The sequence below is a fragment of the Grus americana genome, chromosome 20 (assembly GCF_028858705.1).
Source record: "Grus americana isolate bGruAme1 chromosome 20, bGruAme1.mat, whole genome shotgun sequence".
NCBI lineage: Eukaryota > Metazoa > Chordata > Aves > Gruiformes > Gruidae > Grus > Grus americana.
The window spans coordinates 7,696,978-7,711,612 of NC_072871.1; the positions used below are offsets into that span (position 1 = coordinate 7,696,978).

A 14,635-nucleotide genomic window follows, 5' to 3' on the forward strand; every position below is an offset into this window, starting at 1 on the left:
GAAGGCATCAGGCTCTCGCTGCACATAGTCTCCTCTCCTCCACCGAAGATGTGGGCAGACAACTGCCACTAACCAGAAATTAACTTATGCTTAAAGCCATACTGGTACAAGATTACAAGAACATGGTAGCGTATGCACAACATGGGATAATTTTCAAGAATCAGCACCAAAAACAACAAAAAGAAAATCTAATCCTGCAAGAATGTATCTATGATGCCCCTGGATTCAGAAACTAACATTTCCTTCATCAAAACTACCTGCAGCATTTGCTTCTCAAGCTAATTAGAGTTAGAAGTTCATCAGGATCATGAGCACGCAGCGCCCGTTGCTACAGCAGGAAATGCTAGCGTGAGGGAGCTGCTGACATGCAAGAATTCCCTCTTCTGCAGCTTTTATTGCAAATTTGGCCAGCAATTTCTTTCCATGAAGACCACAGACAAAATGCAAGTATCTAGCTGTTGCAGTTTGCCTCCTGACTCACCCAAACTCAATGAAATGCCTCCTTGAATTATAATTGGTTCCATAAAATGAATCATCTTATGGGTAAGAGCATACCAGGCACAGATGCAAATCATGCAGACACTCAAACGGACTTACATTTTCTTTTGAAAATGATCTTGTGAAGCACAGGTATCGTGTGACCTTGGATTTAAATAAGCCATCTTTCCAGAGGTCAGCATCCAAGCCATCTGCTGTTTGTGCAACCTGGAAGGAAGAGACAGAGGGAGAGAGGAGACATGTGAGCCAAGATAAAGTTAATATATGTGCAGTACTTCTTCCTCAGACCTCTTCTAATTAACGGTAGCCCGAACTCTCACAGCATCTCATTAGTTTCTTCACGAGGTGCAGTGTAAAGAACTTCCAAGAGGAGGTATAAAAAGAAGTTCTAAAAATGCTGCCTCTTGGGAGTCTGTTGATTAAAGATGCTCTGACAAAGGCTATTCTAATGAGGAAACAGCAACTTTGGCTACAGTCTCCAAACAATAGTTTGGAAAAGTCAGCATATCGAGGCTCTCATTACCACCCTACATGCAAGGGCGCACTGGGGCAAGCTGTGAGGAGGGGTCTGTGTAGACAAAGCATAGAAACCATCCAATCTCAGTATTATTTTCACAGAAAAGTCATCGAGGAATTCTTGCTCCCAGGCCAAAAAAAAAAATCGCTTCCAGCAGCTGAGGAAAGCCCTGGTCACTCGCAGACTGTAGCAGCTGTGCCACATCTGAGGACGCACCCTGCAAACATCCCTCTCCAATGCAACCCTGTGTCCAGTCAAAGCAATGGCGCACACCGCACAGAGGGCAAAGGAAACGACCCCAAGCCCTCCACCAAAGAGAGGCATGTGCACGAAGAGGAAGGCAGAAGATCTCACCTTTGAACCGATTCAAGGAACGGGCACGAGGCAGCACCAGCCCAGGGAATGGGCTCTGTTCTATTGGCAGCTGGGCACTCGCCCTGCACGGTGCAAGCTGGCAAGAGCCCCTGCCCCAAAAGGTTTGTTGTCGAATAAGAGAGGAGACAAGGCAGCAAACAAGGGCAGCAGAAATAAGATCACCCCACCAGACTAACACCCAACTGATGGCTCCCAACAGGAGACTCTAGCATGGTCTGAAGCTATGCAGTGCAGCTGAACTTCTGCCTAATGCCTCTCAGATGGGGGCAAACCACTCCACTGCAGCTCTTCCAAGTCTAATCTTATTGAATTGAGCAAGACCTTGGCCCCAGAGCAGCCCGATAACAAAGAGCTGACATTTGTTGATACTGTTTGCACCCACGTTTTGTCAAGAGAGACTCTGCGCAGGGCACAGGAAGCAAGAGATGTGTGCTGACAAGACCCTCCAATTATCCAAAGTGTGGGAGAGAAAAGTGTGTTTATTGTCTGATCAGCAACGGGAGCAAAGTGCATTGGCTGCTCTTCACATTTCGGCAACTGCTGTTCACAAGCCCCTACTCTCCCCAAGCCTTTGTATGGCACACACAGCTTTTGCAGTCAGGCTTCTGCAAAGAAACATGCATCATTTTTAAATAGTAAAACTTTAAAATAGGATTTTGCTGGAATTTTCTGTTTGTTTATTATTCCTCGAATTCAACTCTTTCCTAAAGTGCTAGTTGAGGAGTACAGAAAATTCATGTGCATCTCCCTCCCCTATGGGTAAGTCACTTCTGGTGAAAAGCTCTTGAGAAAACACACTGCTTAGCAAAACTGCTGGCATATAGAGACACTTAGCTTGAACTCCAGCCCCTGTCAGACATAGTTTGAGGGACTACAACCAGATTTGTTAATTAATATGGTTTGAGTTCTATGTTTCAGTTTTTCTTGTGTTAGCCAGTTTTGTTTTCTTTGTTCCCACACATTAAAGATGCTCAAAACTCAACAGAGAGCAACAGACCCAGTCTGCAGCTGTAAAATTGGTGCTGTACAAGTTTCTGTCAAATGAACTTTCTGTCTAACCTCTGTAAGCTTTAGGAACTTTACATTACTTACAACAATGCCAAATAATTTTTGAGGTATAAGTACATCACTTCAGTTGACATCATCTCCTCTACAACTCACTGCCCAGGGCACAGCTGGATCACAGCTGGCTGAGATGTCTGAAGGGCCCCCACACTGGCAGGCTGGCACTGCCACCCCTCCGGAGGAAGGGAGGCCTGGCACTCTTACACCCTAATGGTGAAAAACCCCCAAAACCTCCAACCCAAACGACACCCCCTTTTAGGAACAACCCTGCCATTCTACCCCATCAAATATCTAGCAGAAAGACCCAAGGTGGATCTGTGAGGAGCCACATGGCAAGACACTCGACCCATGTCCAGGGAGGCACAGCAGTCCAGGCTGACGCCACACTCCTGCCCCACGGCCGGCCCAGGCAGCACGGGAGCCGGGCAGAGTGGGAGCTGCTGGCAGCTGATGGCAGGACGCAGGAGCCAGCAGTGCCAGGCCTGGCCCACAGCACTGCGCCCCAGGGACAGGGTCCCTGCTGAGCAGCCACTCGGCCCCTCCAATGCTCCCCCACCCAGCTGAGCTGCCAGCTGCTGCCCAGCTGCCTGCCCCAGCAGCACCAGGCAGGCCACACCGTGCCACCCGCAGAGCCTTGCAGAACAGGAACAGCAGAGCAAGAAACAGCAGAGGGTAAGAGCTCACCAGCCCCGCACCCTGCAGGAATGCCAGCAAACCATTCCTGCTTTTGCTGAAATGCAACAGTCACAGGCGACATCCCCAGCAATTAACCCTGGGTGCTCTGCCTCTGCATCATCCTGCTGAAGACTTTTTCCAAGCCTGGAGAATGTAAGCATGCATTAACTTGTCAGAAAACTCATGGGGAAAGAAAACAGAGCAATATAAACAGGAAACTTCTTACATCATCTGCTGGGCTCCTGCAGGCAAGGAGGATCCCCACCACCTCCCAAAGCAGAGCTGTGCCTGAGCAGCGCTGCTTCACAATGGCAGCACGCCCTCGGGGTGGGGGGGCAATGTGGGAAGGGAGCCCACCCGGAGAGACCGAGGCAGACCCGTCCAGCAGGATGGGCACTGTGCAAGGCACCTTGGCTAAGAGGCAAGGAACGCATGGGACAGAGGACACGGCACCCCAGGCACAAGGAGTGGTCCTTCTCCTCATGGAGCTGGGGGAAGACGCTCCTCAAGCATGTACTGTGAACAAATGGCCTTGGAGTGACACCCAGTAAGGGCAGTGTTCCCCAGCCCACCCCTCCAAGTGTGGGGTGATCTACCTGCTGCCCAGCAGTCAGTATGCTGTTACTGCTGCCACAGGACAGGAGTTTGGCAAACAGGCCCACTAAACTGCCTGCCCCACCAGAGGTGTGCAAGGCTGCCCCTACTCCAGCACAGCCCTGGGTGAGCAGCATGCTCAGGTTCTCGCCCCAGAGCAAACCCCACCATGGAGCTGGCGTTCAGCCTGCAGCAAGGAACGCGGCTGCACGGGAACCACACCTCTCTCCTACCCCAGGCTCCCTGCCTCCCACCTCTCCTCCATTTCCTCCCCACCCATATGCTCAGTCTTGCCAGTTTGGGCAGATATTCAGGAATCTAAGTTCAGACACACTCTGTACATTTTGGCAAAATCAAGTCTGTGGTGCTTCAGCTGTTAAAAGACCTGGCTAGTCATTACAAGCATCAGTAGCTGTTTTCTAAGCAGACACAAAGGCAATGAAGATTTCCAAGTAATTAAAAAACTACCAAGGGAAAAAGATCTCTGACCCATTCGCCAAGATTCCCCCGGGTCTGGTACCCTGGGCTCTGCCACATCACCACCTCCAGCCAGGCAGTACACTGAACCCTGGAGCTCCATGCAAACCTGGGAAACAGACCGAGACATCCCCTGGGCATTTAACTTACACCTGAAAGCACCCATGTCTTTGCTTGTTTGTTTTAAAGAGGAGCAAAGGGAAAAGGAAGGAAAAGAATACGGCAATGGTTGTATATTGGAGAAAGGACATGAATAAAAGGGAAACTGGGTAAAGCCTATAAATAACATAGCTGTCTTAAAGAGAGAACTGGGTACTTCATCACAAAACTCAAAACAGTCAGTGAAACTACACTATGTCAAATTCATCACTAATAGGAGGAAATACTTTCCCACGCAACTCTGAATGCACCTGTGGAACTGAATGCTGCAGGATGCTGTAGCAAAAAGCAAAGTGTTCAGATCCCTAAGGCAACTACGACAACATCCCAAGATGTTAACTGCTGTTAACGCTTCCAAAGAGATGAGAGTGGGTTCTCCTTTTCAGGGTGCAGTTTGAACCTCCAACTACTAGGGCTTTAGGGAGCAAGCACACTCCTAGGATGGAGCTGCCACAGTTGCCTTCGTCAAGGCTGTACTCCCTGAAGCAACAACTGTCAGTGCCTCATTAGGGAAATTGTGTATCTGGAGAAACACAGAGCCCGAGACCTCTCGAGTCTGCGTGTCACCTGCGTCTCAGAACATGACTTCCTCCACTGCGGTGAGAAGCACACTTTGCATACCCCATGCCTTCAGATAGGACAGACTGGGTTCCAGAGAGGTCACAGGGAAGGGCAGCCCCGCATACCACGCACTGCTCCAGAGCCCTAGCTCACACAGAGGAGCCACCTTCCCAGACATCCAGACAAGAAAAGCACGGCCCCGTGTGCCACCGTCCCATGGTTTGGGCACCAGGACATCCTGTTCACATCAGGGCAGCACCTACAGCGGGTGCTGTATGGTGGAAAGGACACTGCTGTGGCTCACAGCACCCAGGCAGAGAGCTGGACTGCTGATTTGCCATACACGAGGCTGAAGGAGTAAGCCTGTGGAAGTCATGCTTTGGGTAAGACAACTGCAGGCAGCCTGCAGCAGGGACTGCTGGCCCAGGGTCGGAGAACAGCTCCTTGTAAACAGAGAAGGCAGAAGAACCAGAGGAAAGGCGGCCTCTTCTCTGTGCCCCCTAGGAGAGAGCGACCCACATTCACAAGCATTATTACAACACCACCGTAATTGGATTAAGCCACAGGAAGACTCTTTTATCTTGTTTAGTTTAAACTGTGTTAGCACTGAAGCTCCCTATTAAACCTCAGACAGGCTATCTGGGGTGAGCGCTCTCTCTGCCCAGTCATTTAGGCAGAATGCAATTCTGTTATCACAACTCTCACATTGTCCCGTGCTCCTTTATCAGGGCAAGCAGCTAATTACACAGCCTGGCTCACACAGGTAATCAGCACTCAGAAAAATGCAGTAAATGCAAAAACCTTCCAGGTCTTTAAGGAGCCTTTTCACGATTCCCTCCCTTTTGCCTACATCAGCCTGATCCATTTTCTTCCCTCTCACACTGAACAGGATATGCAACGATCTAGAGCTGAAAAAGGTGTAAGCAAAGCCTCAAGTCAAATGGTTTCCACTCCTGACCATGCAAGCTGTGCGAGTCCAGAAACCCAAGGTGTGATGTAGCACAGTCGGAGCAGGATACATAGAAAGTGAGCAGATGTACCACAGGCCAAATCTTTCCATATAAAGCTCTGCAAGGTCAGTATTTTATGATATTTCACTGTTTGGGACACTGAACTATGGGGAGAAAAATCATGCTGTTGATTACACAGCAACTAATCCAAGGAACAAGCAGCTGTTAAAGTGACCTACCTTTATCCATTCCCATATTCATCTCTGTTGTATCCAGCTGCCTTTTCCTACTGCCTAGCCTCCTGCCAAAGCTTAGTTTACAGGTTTGCATTCTGTCCCTCAAAATCATCCTTGCAATTTCAGCTGGATGCAAAAAACTCTTTGCTTCCCATTCTGGAGCTTCTCATAATCATTGTGAAGTGCTGATATGAGGGATTAAACAGCTGATGCGGGATCCATTTATTCAGAGATATAATTTGTGCAATACTTAGGACTCCTTCAGGATGAATGTTACTAGGATTATTAAATTTGCATGCCACAGTGGCCAGCTGTTTCTGAAAATCCCTCCTCCAGGTAATTATGCTCCTCTGGAGTGGCACAGATGAAGCAGCACAATTGCGCCCACAAACCTCCACTGAGGGCAAGCACTAAGTGCTGTGGGCTGAGAGGTGGGCAGCTGGATATCAAATTACTTCTTAAAAGCACACCTCTGAAGGCAAGCCCTCTCTGGAAGAGATGCCGTTCCCAGCAAAGTAACTAGTTCCCAGCACTAGTGCAGAGCCAAAGCATTAGCAACGGCAGCTGAAATAGCTCTACTTACTACGTCATAACCTGTCGGTGCTCGGTTCCGGGATGCAACCACACCAACACCCGTGATGGGATCCATCGGCAAGTCGGGCAAGGCATCTGAGAGGTCTCGCACTTCAGGCATTATGGACTGATCCTGAAAGAAAGGAGCAGAGTTAAAGGGCTGCTCGGCAGCACGCCCCAGTAGAAGACAGAGAGCACCAAGAGCCTGCATGCATGCCACAGCGCCTGTGCTGACACACCACAGACTGCCAAGTTAAACACAGGATTAGGCCAGACACACCTTCTGCACTTTCATTTGCTTTTGATAAGAGGGTACATTTGTGCAATGCCCAATAGGTTTGGAATTTGGGCCAGCAGCCTCCTCTGAGGTTAATTTTGTTGTTTCCAGGATACTCAGCATGGGCTGGTCTCCATCTAGTGATGATGGGAAAACCCAAGTTCATTGCCTTCCCTCCCAGAGAGCAAATTTCATCCCTGAGTCAGGCTGGCTGAAGCAGCTCTGACATTTTTTAGCAGCAAGAAATCTGTTCCTAATAGCTTCACTAGGAGGTTCCCCATCCACTATGGGTATTAAACACGCTGGGGGTTCCCCTGTGAGGCTTCAGTCCCATCGCGCCCTCCTGAACCAGACTATTTTCGTGTAACAGCACAGATGTATCTGGCGCTGTATGCAAATTCGCACTTGCTGCAGAGCCTCAACACGAGGGGAGCACAGATGAAGCAGCACAGGACGGTCTGATGCAAAGCAGATAGAGGCCTTGAAGAGGCCTGAGCATCTTCCAGGAGAAGGGAGACATCACAGAGTACTTCAGGGGAGGGAGATACACAGAGGGGAATAGAAGCAGGTAAGACCAACCAATTTCAGAGAGATGCTGTTGCAAGAAGCAGGAGAGGACAAGAGGGCTGCTGAAACAACTTGCTGAGGAGGATGGGGAAAGGTGCCACTGCCTCAGCATGTGGTCTCCTGCAGAGGCAGCTGGTTAGGGCAAGTCTTCTCCAGCTTTCAGGCAGGAATGCCCCAGGAAACCGTCCCCCACGCACCCCGAGATAAAAGGGCAGTGCTTGATGTAAACAAGCATTACTGCTGCGCAGCCAGACAAGCTGTGAACCAGAGCTACCTAATTCAATCCCCTCCTCAGAGCAATTAAACCCCAGCATTTCTAGGCCATGTAGATGGCTGGTTACTTACTGCTTCTAGAAAAGGCAGAGGTGAGTGCTGGTGCCAGTGGGACCTGGATTTACACTTCACAATGCCCAGTCTGAACAAACATCGTGCTGCAGGCAATAAAAGAGAGCAAATCTGGGCCCTATGTAAATAATAATAATGTCACACGAACAGCCAGACTACCTGAGGAGTCCAGAACAACAGAAGCTGGTGATCAGTAATGGTGAAAACACTATTGCTGACAAACCAAACCCAGGAGAGCGCTCTGCTTCGGTACCTAGACAAACACCCAGCACGCACAGAGCAATGCGGACCCACTTTGCTGCCTACACAGCTTACGCCTCCAAAGCACAAGCAGAAGTTCACACCCCTGAGCCATAGGGGCTCGCCCTCCCCTCCCGATGAGCTCCCTGTCCTCAGGGCGGGCAAGAGCAGAGGATCTGCCACAGGAACACTGGTGGCACCGGGCACAGCCCGGACAAACCCTGCACCGCTGCCCGCGCTGCTCACCGGCTCATCCAGCTGCCTCACAAATAATCCAGAATCCATTGCCTAAAACGCACAGTATCGAGCAAACATAATGTGAATTTAACAAAGAACTTACAATCTGTTCGTCATACAGACTCACATTTTCTGAAACTTTTCCAAGTCACTCTCAATAATGTGATGACTTGTTATTACACAGCGGGAGGAGCTGGGAGATAACAAATGCTCATACAAGCTTCTCTTAGGCCATTTGGAACTGAAATCCAGGTAAGTGAAGATATTCCCCAGCACACTAAGAACACCGCACGGGAGGTTCCAGCACAGCAGCAGCTGCACCCAGGGAAACAAATCTGCTCCCCAGTGTCTCTGGCCTCCACCAAACCCACCCTGATGAAGGGCTGGCTCACTCCGCAGAGGTGGGAGGAGCAGGGGCAGCTGGGATGGCACCGACACCTCACCTCGGGGTGGGGGAAGCAGAGAGGCTGTGGCCCCTCTCAGAACCTGGGAGAACCCAGGCAGGCAGGGAGCCCCTGGCACTCCCTCCTCTTCTGCAGCGGTGACGGCAGGGATGGGGGTAATGCTGCCCCGGGCCCGGCTCAGCACGTTAGGGCCTGCTGCAGGGAGGCCCAGCTGCGCCAGCAGGAACCCGAGCAGCAGCAGGGTCAGCCTGGGGCCCTGGGGTGCGGGGACCACCACGGGAAGGGAGCGGGTGCCTCTACCTGCAGCGCAGTGCTGCTGGGCAGAGCCCCTCAGCCTAACAGCACCCCATCCTCAGCAGGAAGAAGAAGGGCACCTTTGTTGGAGCCGTTTGCGGCCCCGCTCGGTGCGGCAGGGGGAGGGGAAACTGCATCAATCCTCACTTTGTGCCGGCTCACACAAAGCCGCTCTATGGCGGCAGCAGCAGCAGCTAAGCACGGAGAACAGGGTTTCCGCCTCGAGAGGGTGGGAGGCGGAAGCTGTGGGGTGAGCCGCGATGCAGCACCGGTGCAGGGCCCGGAGCAGCACCCAGTGACAGTGAGGGCCCTGCGCCAAGCTCCCTGTGCTCACCATCACTGTGCAGCGTCCGGCGAGCCCGGTGCCTTCCTCTGTCTGGGGCTCAGGCCCATGGCCCCATGTCTGGTGGGGACAGACAGGCTGAGCATCTGCCCAGAAAATGAACGTTCGCGTCTCTGGGCAGTGTGGCATGCCCTGCTCCGCAATAGGACAGCTGGGGCAGCAGTGCTCGAAGGCAGCTGGGCCCATGCCCGGCCACCACAACACGGCAAGCGCTATGGGCAAGGGGTGCCAGTCAGGCTCTGCCACACCAGGCCAGCCACAGTTTCCCACTGTGCGGGTGGCATCAAGGATGCATCTGGAACAGATATGGAGCAGCAGCAATCGGTTTGCACGCTCGGATAAATGTTTTTGTGAACTCTGCACAGGTCAGAGGGGAGTCTCTGGCTGGGCAATCACACAGATGATTAGTTACATTGCACTTCTCCCCCAGGGCATCTGCAAAGTTTGGTTTCTTTTCTATCACACCTTTGAACTTAAAAATAAAAAACAAACGGTGAAAGAACAGATTAGATTAAGGAGCATGATTCTATAAATACTCTTATTAGACAGCTTGTTATTTTAAATTTCTCTTTAAACAATGCAAGTTTGACCTATATGCCTGCCTAACATCACGGTGACCAAGAACTCAAACCAGCTGACCAGGAGATGGCCTTTCACCATCCTGCGCTAAGCTGCGTTTGCTCAGCTCTGCCGATGGGCCTCTGCTGCTCCGCCTGCTGCAGGGTTAGTCTGGGAACAGCCCAAAACAATTAGAAGAACATTTTTCCCATTAGTTGGGAGCATGCTTCCTGGAGGTCGTTCTCAACTGCAGGGCCACATCCAGCCCCCAACACGCCCAGGCAGCAAAGGGAAGCTGAATGCAAGCCCTGGGGCAGGAAGAAGTTTCAAAACACCACGGGGGCCACTCAGACAAAGCCAGCGGGGAAAGGATGTGCCTCCACCAGAGAACATCACTGTGCATCCTGCCAGCACTGGGCACAAACAGCATGCAGCAGAGAGGGGCAGGACGGCCGCAGGACAAGATGCGGGGAACAGGCTCTTGGCACACAGCCGCCTCGCTGTCAGCTTCATCCCGAACGCTTTCTGCCCCCTCGAACTGGCCATGCTGCAGGGCAGGAGGTGCAGGGGCCCTGAGGATGTTGATGCCCAGCTGCAAGAGAGGCCTTCAGGGCCTCTGCCAGCCTCTGCCACAGCTGCCTCCCCTCTGCCCTCGGCCAAGGCCCTGCTTTATCTTCTTTGCCTCCACCTGCCCACGGTTTGGGGCACCACTTGCTCCACGTGGCACCAACCCAGACCCAGCACAGACGGATCCAGACTGGCTGCAGTGGGCACCTCTGCAGGCACGTGGCACAGACCCCATCCTGCTCCCTCAGCAGTGCAGCCAGGCCCCCTGCTTCAGCCCAGCGGAGGTGGCTCTACGGGCCGCAGCACATGAAGGGAGTAGCGGAGATCAGCGCCGGGGTGCTCTGCAGAGCCACCAACCAGGCTTCCACTGGGAGTGTGAGGCCAGGGGCTAATGGCCTTTCATGCAAACCAGAGCAAGCAGCGCTCTGTCCTGTCCTGCCACCCCAAGTCCAGAGGCTGCCAGCCTACAGGGCAAGCCACCAGGTACAGGCAGGGGAGAAAAGCAGAGAAAGTACGGGCAGCAGGCAGTGACATTTAGTCAGAAAGCTACACACGTACAGTCCAGCCAGGGTCTTGGTTTGATCCATCACCACACAACGCTCACCAGTGCTCCGTCTGGGTCCTCCTGCTGCAAAGTACCTACTTCCAACACGCACACCAGGTCTCCTTCCTGGAAGATGTGTAACATGGGCCTGTGCTGCCCTGGCAGCGCGGAGCCCTCTACTCTCCAGGCAGCCGCCCCAGTACCCCAAGCCTCTCACCCTGCAGAGAAGGCAAAGCTGAGGGCAGCTCATCACCCCAGAAGAGGCTGCCTTGCAGCCCACGCCCACAGTCACATACACCTCACCTTCTCCCAGTACCCCCAAGATTGTCCATTCACATCCTTTTCACTTGCTTTCACCCATTTTCTTGCTAGCTCATCTTGGCTTTTATTAGTTTATGCTAGGCATGCTTTTCTGCTGGCTTCACTGGCTATTTCAAGTGTTCCACAGAGGTGACTGACCCCATACACTGCCAGGCTTTGGCTCGGACATATATATAGCAATGGAATACATGAATGTATAACTGTGAGTTTACAGACCATTTTCCCTCTCGGTGTTCCTTTTCAACTAGTTAGGCAAGTTCAAGAGCTGGTGGTTGCATGATCAGATCAGGCCTTGATGATGTATTTGCCACAGAAGCATCATGCTGCCAGCAAAGCAGGTCAAGTTCTGAAGTGAAATAGCAAGGGACTTGTAGTTGAAGGAAGAAACAATAAGACCATTCTCTCTCCAAGCCCTGCACTTTGACACTGACTTGCTCTTCCCACAGGCAGAAGAGTATGAGCTAAGGCAAAACTGGAAAAAAATTATCAACTACCCCACTGAGTTCCTGCACCCTGTGGGAAAATTATCCCATCAAACCAAAGCAGATGCGCTGCTAAAACCCTCGTTCACATGCTTGGGATATAGCTCCATCATTCTGAAAGGCAGTAGGTACTGCTAGCACAATGCAGGTCACTTAGAAGTTACACTGACGTACTCCTCCGCATGCCCGGTCCTCCCACCGCGTCCGGGAACAGGACATAGTCCCAGCCAATTTTCTATTTCTGTTCAGGGAATAGGACATAGTTTCAATCAGAAAAACTGGAGACCGCAGCAGGACGCAGGGTCAGGGCACCAGCAGCCTCCATGACAAGCAGGCAGAATTTCAGTTTCACTTTTTGCCCCAACGAAAGTATGTCTGGAATCACCCCTGCACCCAGGCTCCCATCTTTGAGACAGCTGACCGTATCAGTTGCAAAATCTCTACAGTTTGTGACTGAACTGGATGGAAACAGGAACTTAAGTCACAGAATGAACAAAATTGAGATCTTGTATTGCTTCACAGCAGTTCTAACTATGGACGCTCATTTGTGAGGAGTGTCCTATTTCAAACCAAAATAAGTTTCCATACACAAATGGCCTTGCACCAGGGCAGCAAAATTTAAATGACATTCAGTTCAGTTATTTCTATCCTGGCACATGTATGACCAACTCCCTGGGGGCTACAGGAACCCTGGAGCCTGGGATTCACTTTATCAGAGCAGCACGCACTACAAGACTGAAACGTTGCGTCTTTTATTTCACATCTCCAGAAGCTCAAACTAAGCCTTCATCCCAGTATGCTGAGAAAGCCTAGAAACCCGCTAGTTTCTTCTCAGCTAAAAATTACAGGGATGACACTGCCAACCTGCCACACAACACACAGGCTCCACTAAGGTACATGTTAGCATGTTCTCACTCCGTTAAAACAAAATGCAAGACAGAGAAACCTTAGTTTTAGCCCAACCAGCTGAACACCTGCTGAAGCTCAGCCTGTCTCGTGTCAGCCAAAGGACCCTGCCTGTGTTACCACGGCCAAGCCGTGAATGCCCGAGCTCAGAGAAAGCCTGGAAAATCCTGAAACTTGGTGGATGTTTGAGAACCTCTCCAGAAACCACAGTGAAAGCTCACAAGCCTCAGTAATGCAGGAGGTGAGTACGTAAAATGCAGACTGCTCTGGCCAGTACTGTAGAGAGAGCCCACATTATCACCTCCAGATACAAAGAAACTTGAGACAGGTGAGAAAAACGGGCAGTCAACTAAACCCACACTGTAAACACTAGCAGCAAAAGATCAAAAAAACACAGGTTTTTCTGTCATTTTCTCTAACCAGTCACTAATAAAATTTGCAGTAAACTCTTGAGCAGGTCAAGGTCACCAGGGCTTCGCCCCACCACTAATCACCGAAGCTGCTCCAGCAACTGGCCGCCAGCAGAGCCTCGGATCTCCCTCGGGGCACAGCAGGGAGCTCAGGACCAGACCTGCGCTCGGCCGGGCTGGCAGCGCTGCGAAGGCGCGGTCTCCCCGCGACGCACGGCACCGGCAGGCCCGAGCCCGGCGTGCCCCCGCCGGCCCCTCCACCGCAGGCAGCCGGGCACTCCGGGGGGCCCAGGAGGGCTCTGCCCCAGCCCGCTGACCGGGACCCCGGGGCCGCCCCACCGGGGGGGGGGGGGGGGGGGGGGGGCGGGGGGAGTGTCCGGGGCCGCCCGCCCCGGCCGTGTGAGCTCCCCCCGGTGCCGGACCCCGCGGGGCCGGGAGAGACAGCCGGGCAGGGCCCCGCTCTCGGACGCGCCGCCCCCGCCGGGCCGTCCCGCAGGAGCCCCGAGCACCCGCCGGGCCCGGCCCCTCTCCCGGGAGCGCGGCGGCCGCACCGGGCCGGGTCGCGCCGAGGGACCGCGGCGGGTCTGGGGACACTTAACTGTTGCCCGTGCGGCGGGCGGCGGGTCGCGGCTCCCCCGTCGCAGGCAGAAGCAGCTCCTCATCGCCCGGCGGGGCCGGCGCGGCGCGGCCCGGCGGGAGGAGCGGCGGCGGCGGGGGAGCGGCCTGCGGGCCCGGGCGGAGCGGAGCGGGGAGCGGCGGGCAGGCCGCGGCCCTGCCCCGCGCGGAGCCTTACCCGGCGGAGCGCGCTGTGCCGGGCCCCGGGGAGCGGGGGGCCGGAGCCGCAGCAGCGCAGCACAGCACAGCTCGGGCTCCCCCCGCCGCCGCGCAGGCCCCCGCCCCCGCCGCTCCGCGCCCACCCGCGGCCGGACCGCGGCGCGCAGGGCCCAGAGCCCGCCCCGCACCGGCCTCCGCACCGCCCCGCACCGGCAGCACCGCGACCCCAGCCGCTCCGACACCCCTCCCCGGCCCCCTCCGTCCCTCCCCCGGGGCACTCACCTCGGCGGCCGCGCAGCGCTCCCTCCCGCCGCCCGGGCACGGCCCGAAGCGAAACCGGCCCCGCAGGCCGGCACGGCACGCGGCTGCCCTGCCCCTGCCCCACCCACGGCGGACGCGCCCCGGGGCCCCGCCACCCCCAGGGCCCCGCCACCCCCGGGGCTCTGCCCCCCAGCGTCCCAACACAAGGCCCAGAGGCCAGCTGCTGCTAGCCCCGCGCCACCAAAAATTCAAACTGTTCCAGAGAAAAGGGTTCTGCTGCTGACCGCCACTTGGGTGGAAACACCTCGACAGCTTCTCCCGGCTGGTGGCCTGCCCCAGCCCTGAGCTACGGTCCTTGAGCCTCTGGAAGATGGGTGATGCCAGGTGGGAAAAGGGCTGAATAATTGTAATTCAGTCAATATAAC

The 14,635-nt window shown here is 53.9% G+C and overlaps 1 protein-coding gene across 10 annotated transcripts in view; it reads right to left on the reverse strand.

Annotated features, from left to right (window-relative positions):
- The window catches only part of MVB12B (multivesicular body subunit 12B), a 68,511-nt gene extending 54,183 nt beyond the window's left edge, over positions 1 to 14,328 (reverse strand). The window contains exons 1-4 of one of the 10 annotated variants that reach the window (XM_054848552.1): positions 14,232 to 14,326; positions 7,870 to 7,955; positions 6,691 to 6,813; positions 598 to 705 (exon numbers count right to left, since the gene is read on the reverse strand). In XM_054848552.1, the coding sequence (XP_054704527.1) occupies positions 598 to 705; positions 6,691 to 6,801 (219 nt within the window). In that variant the 5' untranslated portion in view covers positions 6,802 to 6,813; positions 7,870 to 7,955; positions 14,232 to 14,326. Of the gene's footprint in view, positions 1 to 597; positions 706 to 6,690; positions 6,814 to 7,869; positions 11,275 to 13,774; positions 14,145 to 14,231 lie in introns of those variants that run through there. The other 9 variants (XM_054848549.1, XM_054848548.1, XM_054848545.1 and 6 more) reach the window with 9 other exon arrangements.
- Positions 14,329 to 14,635: the final 307 nt, after the last annotated feature.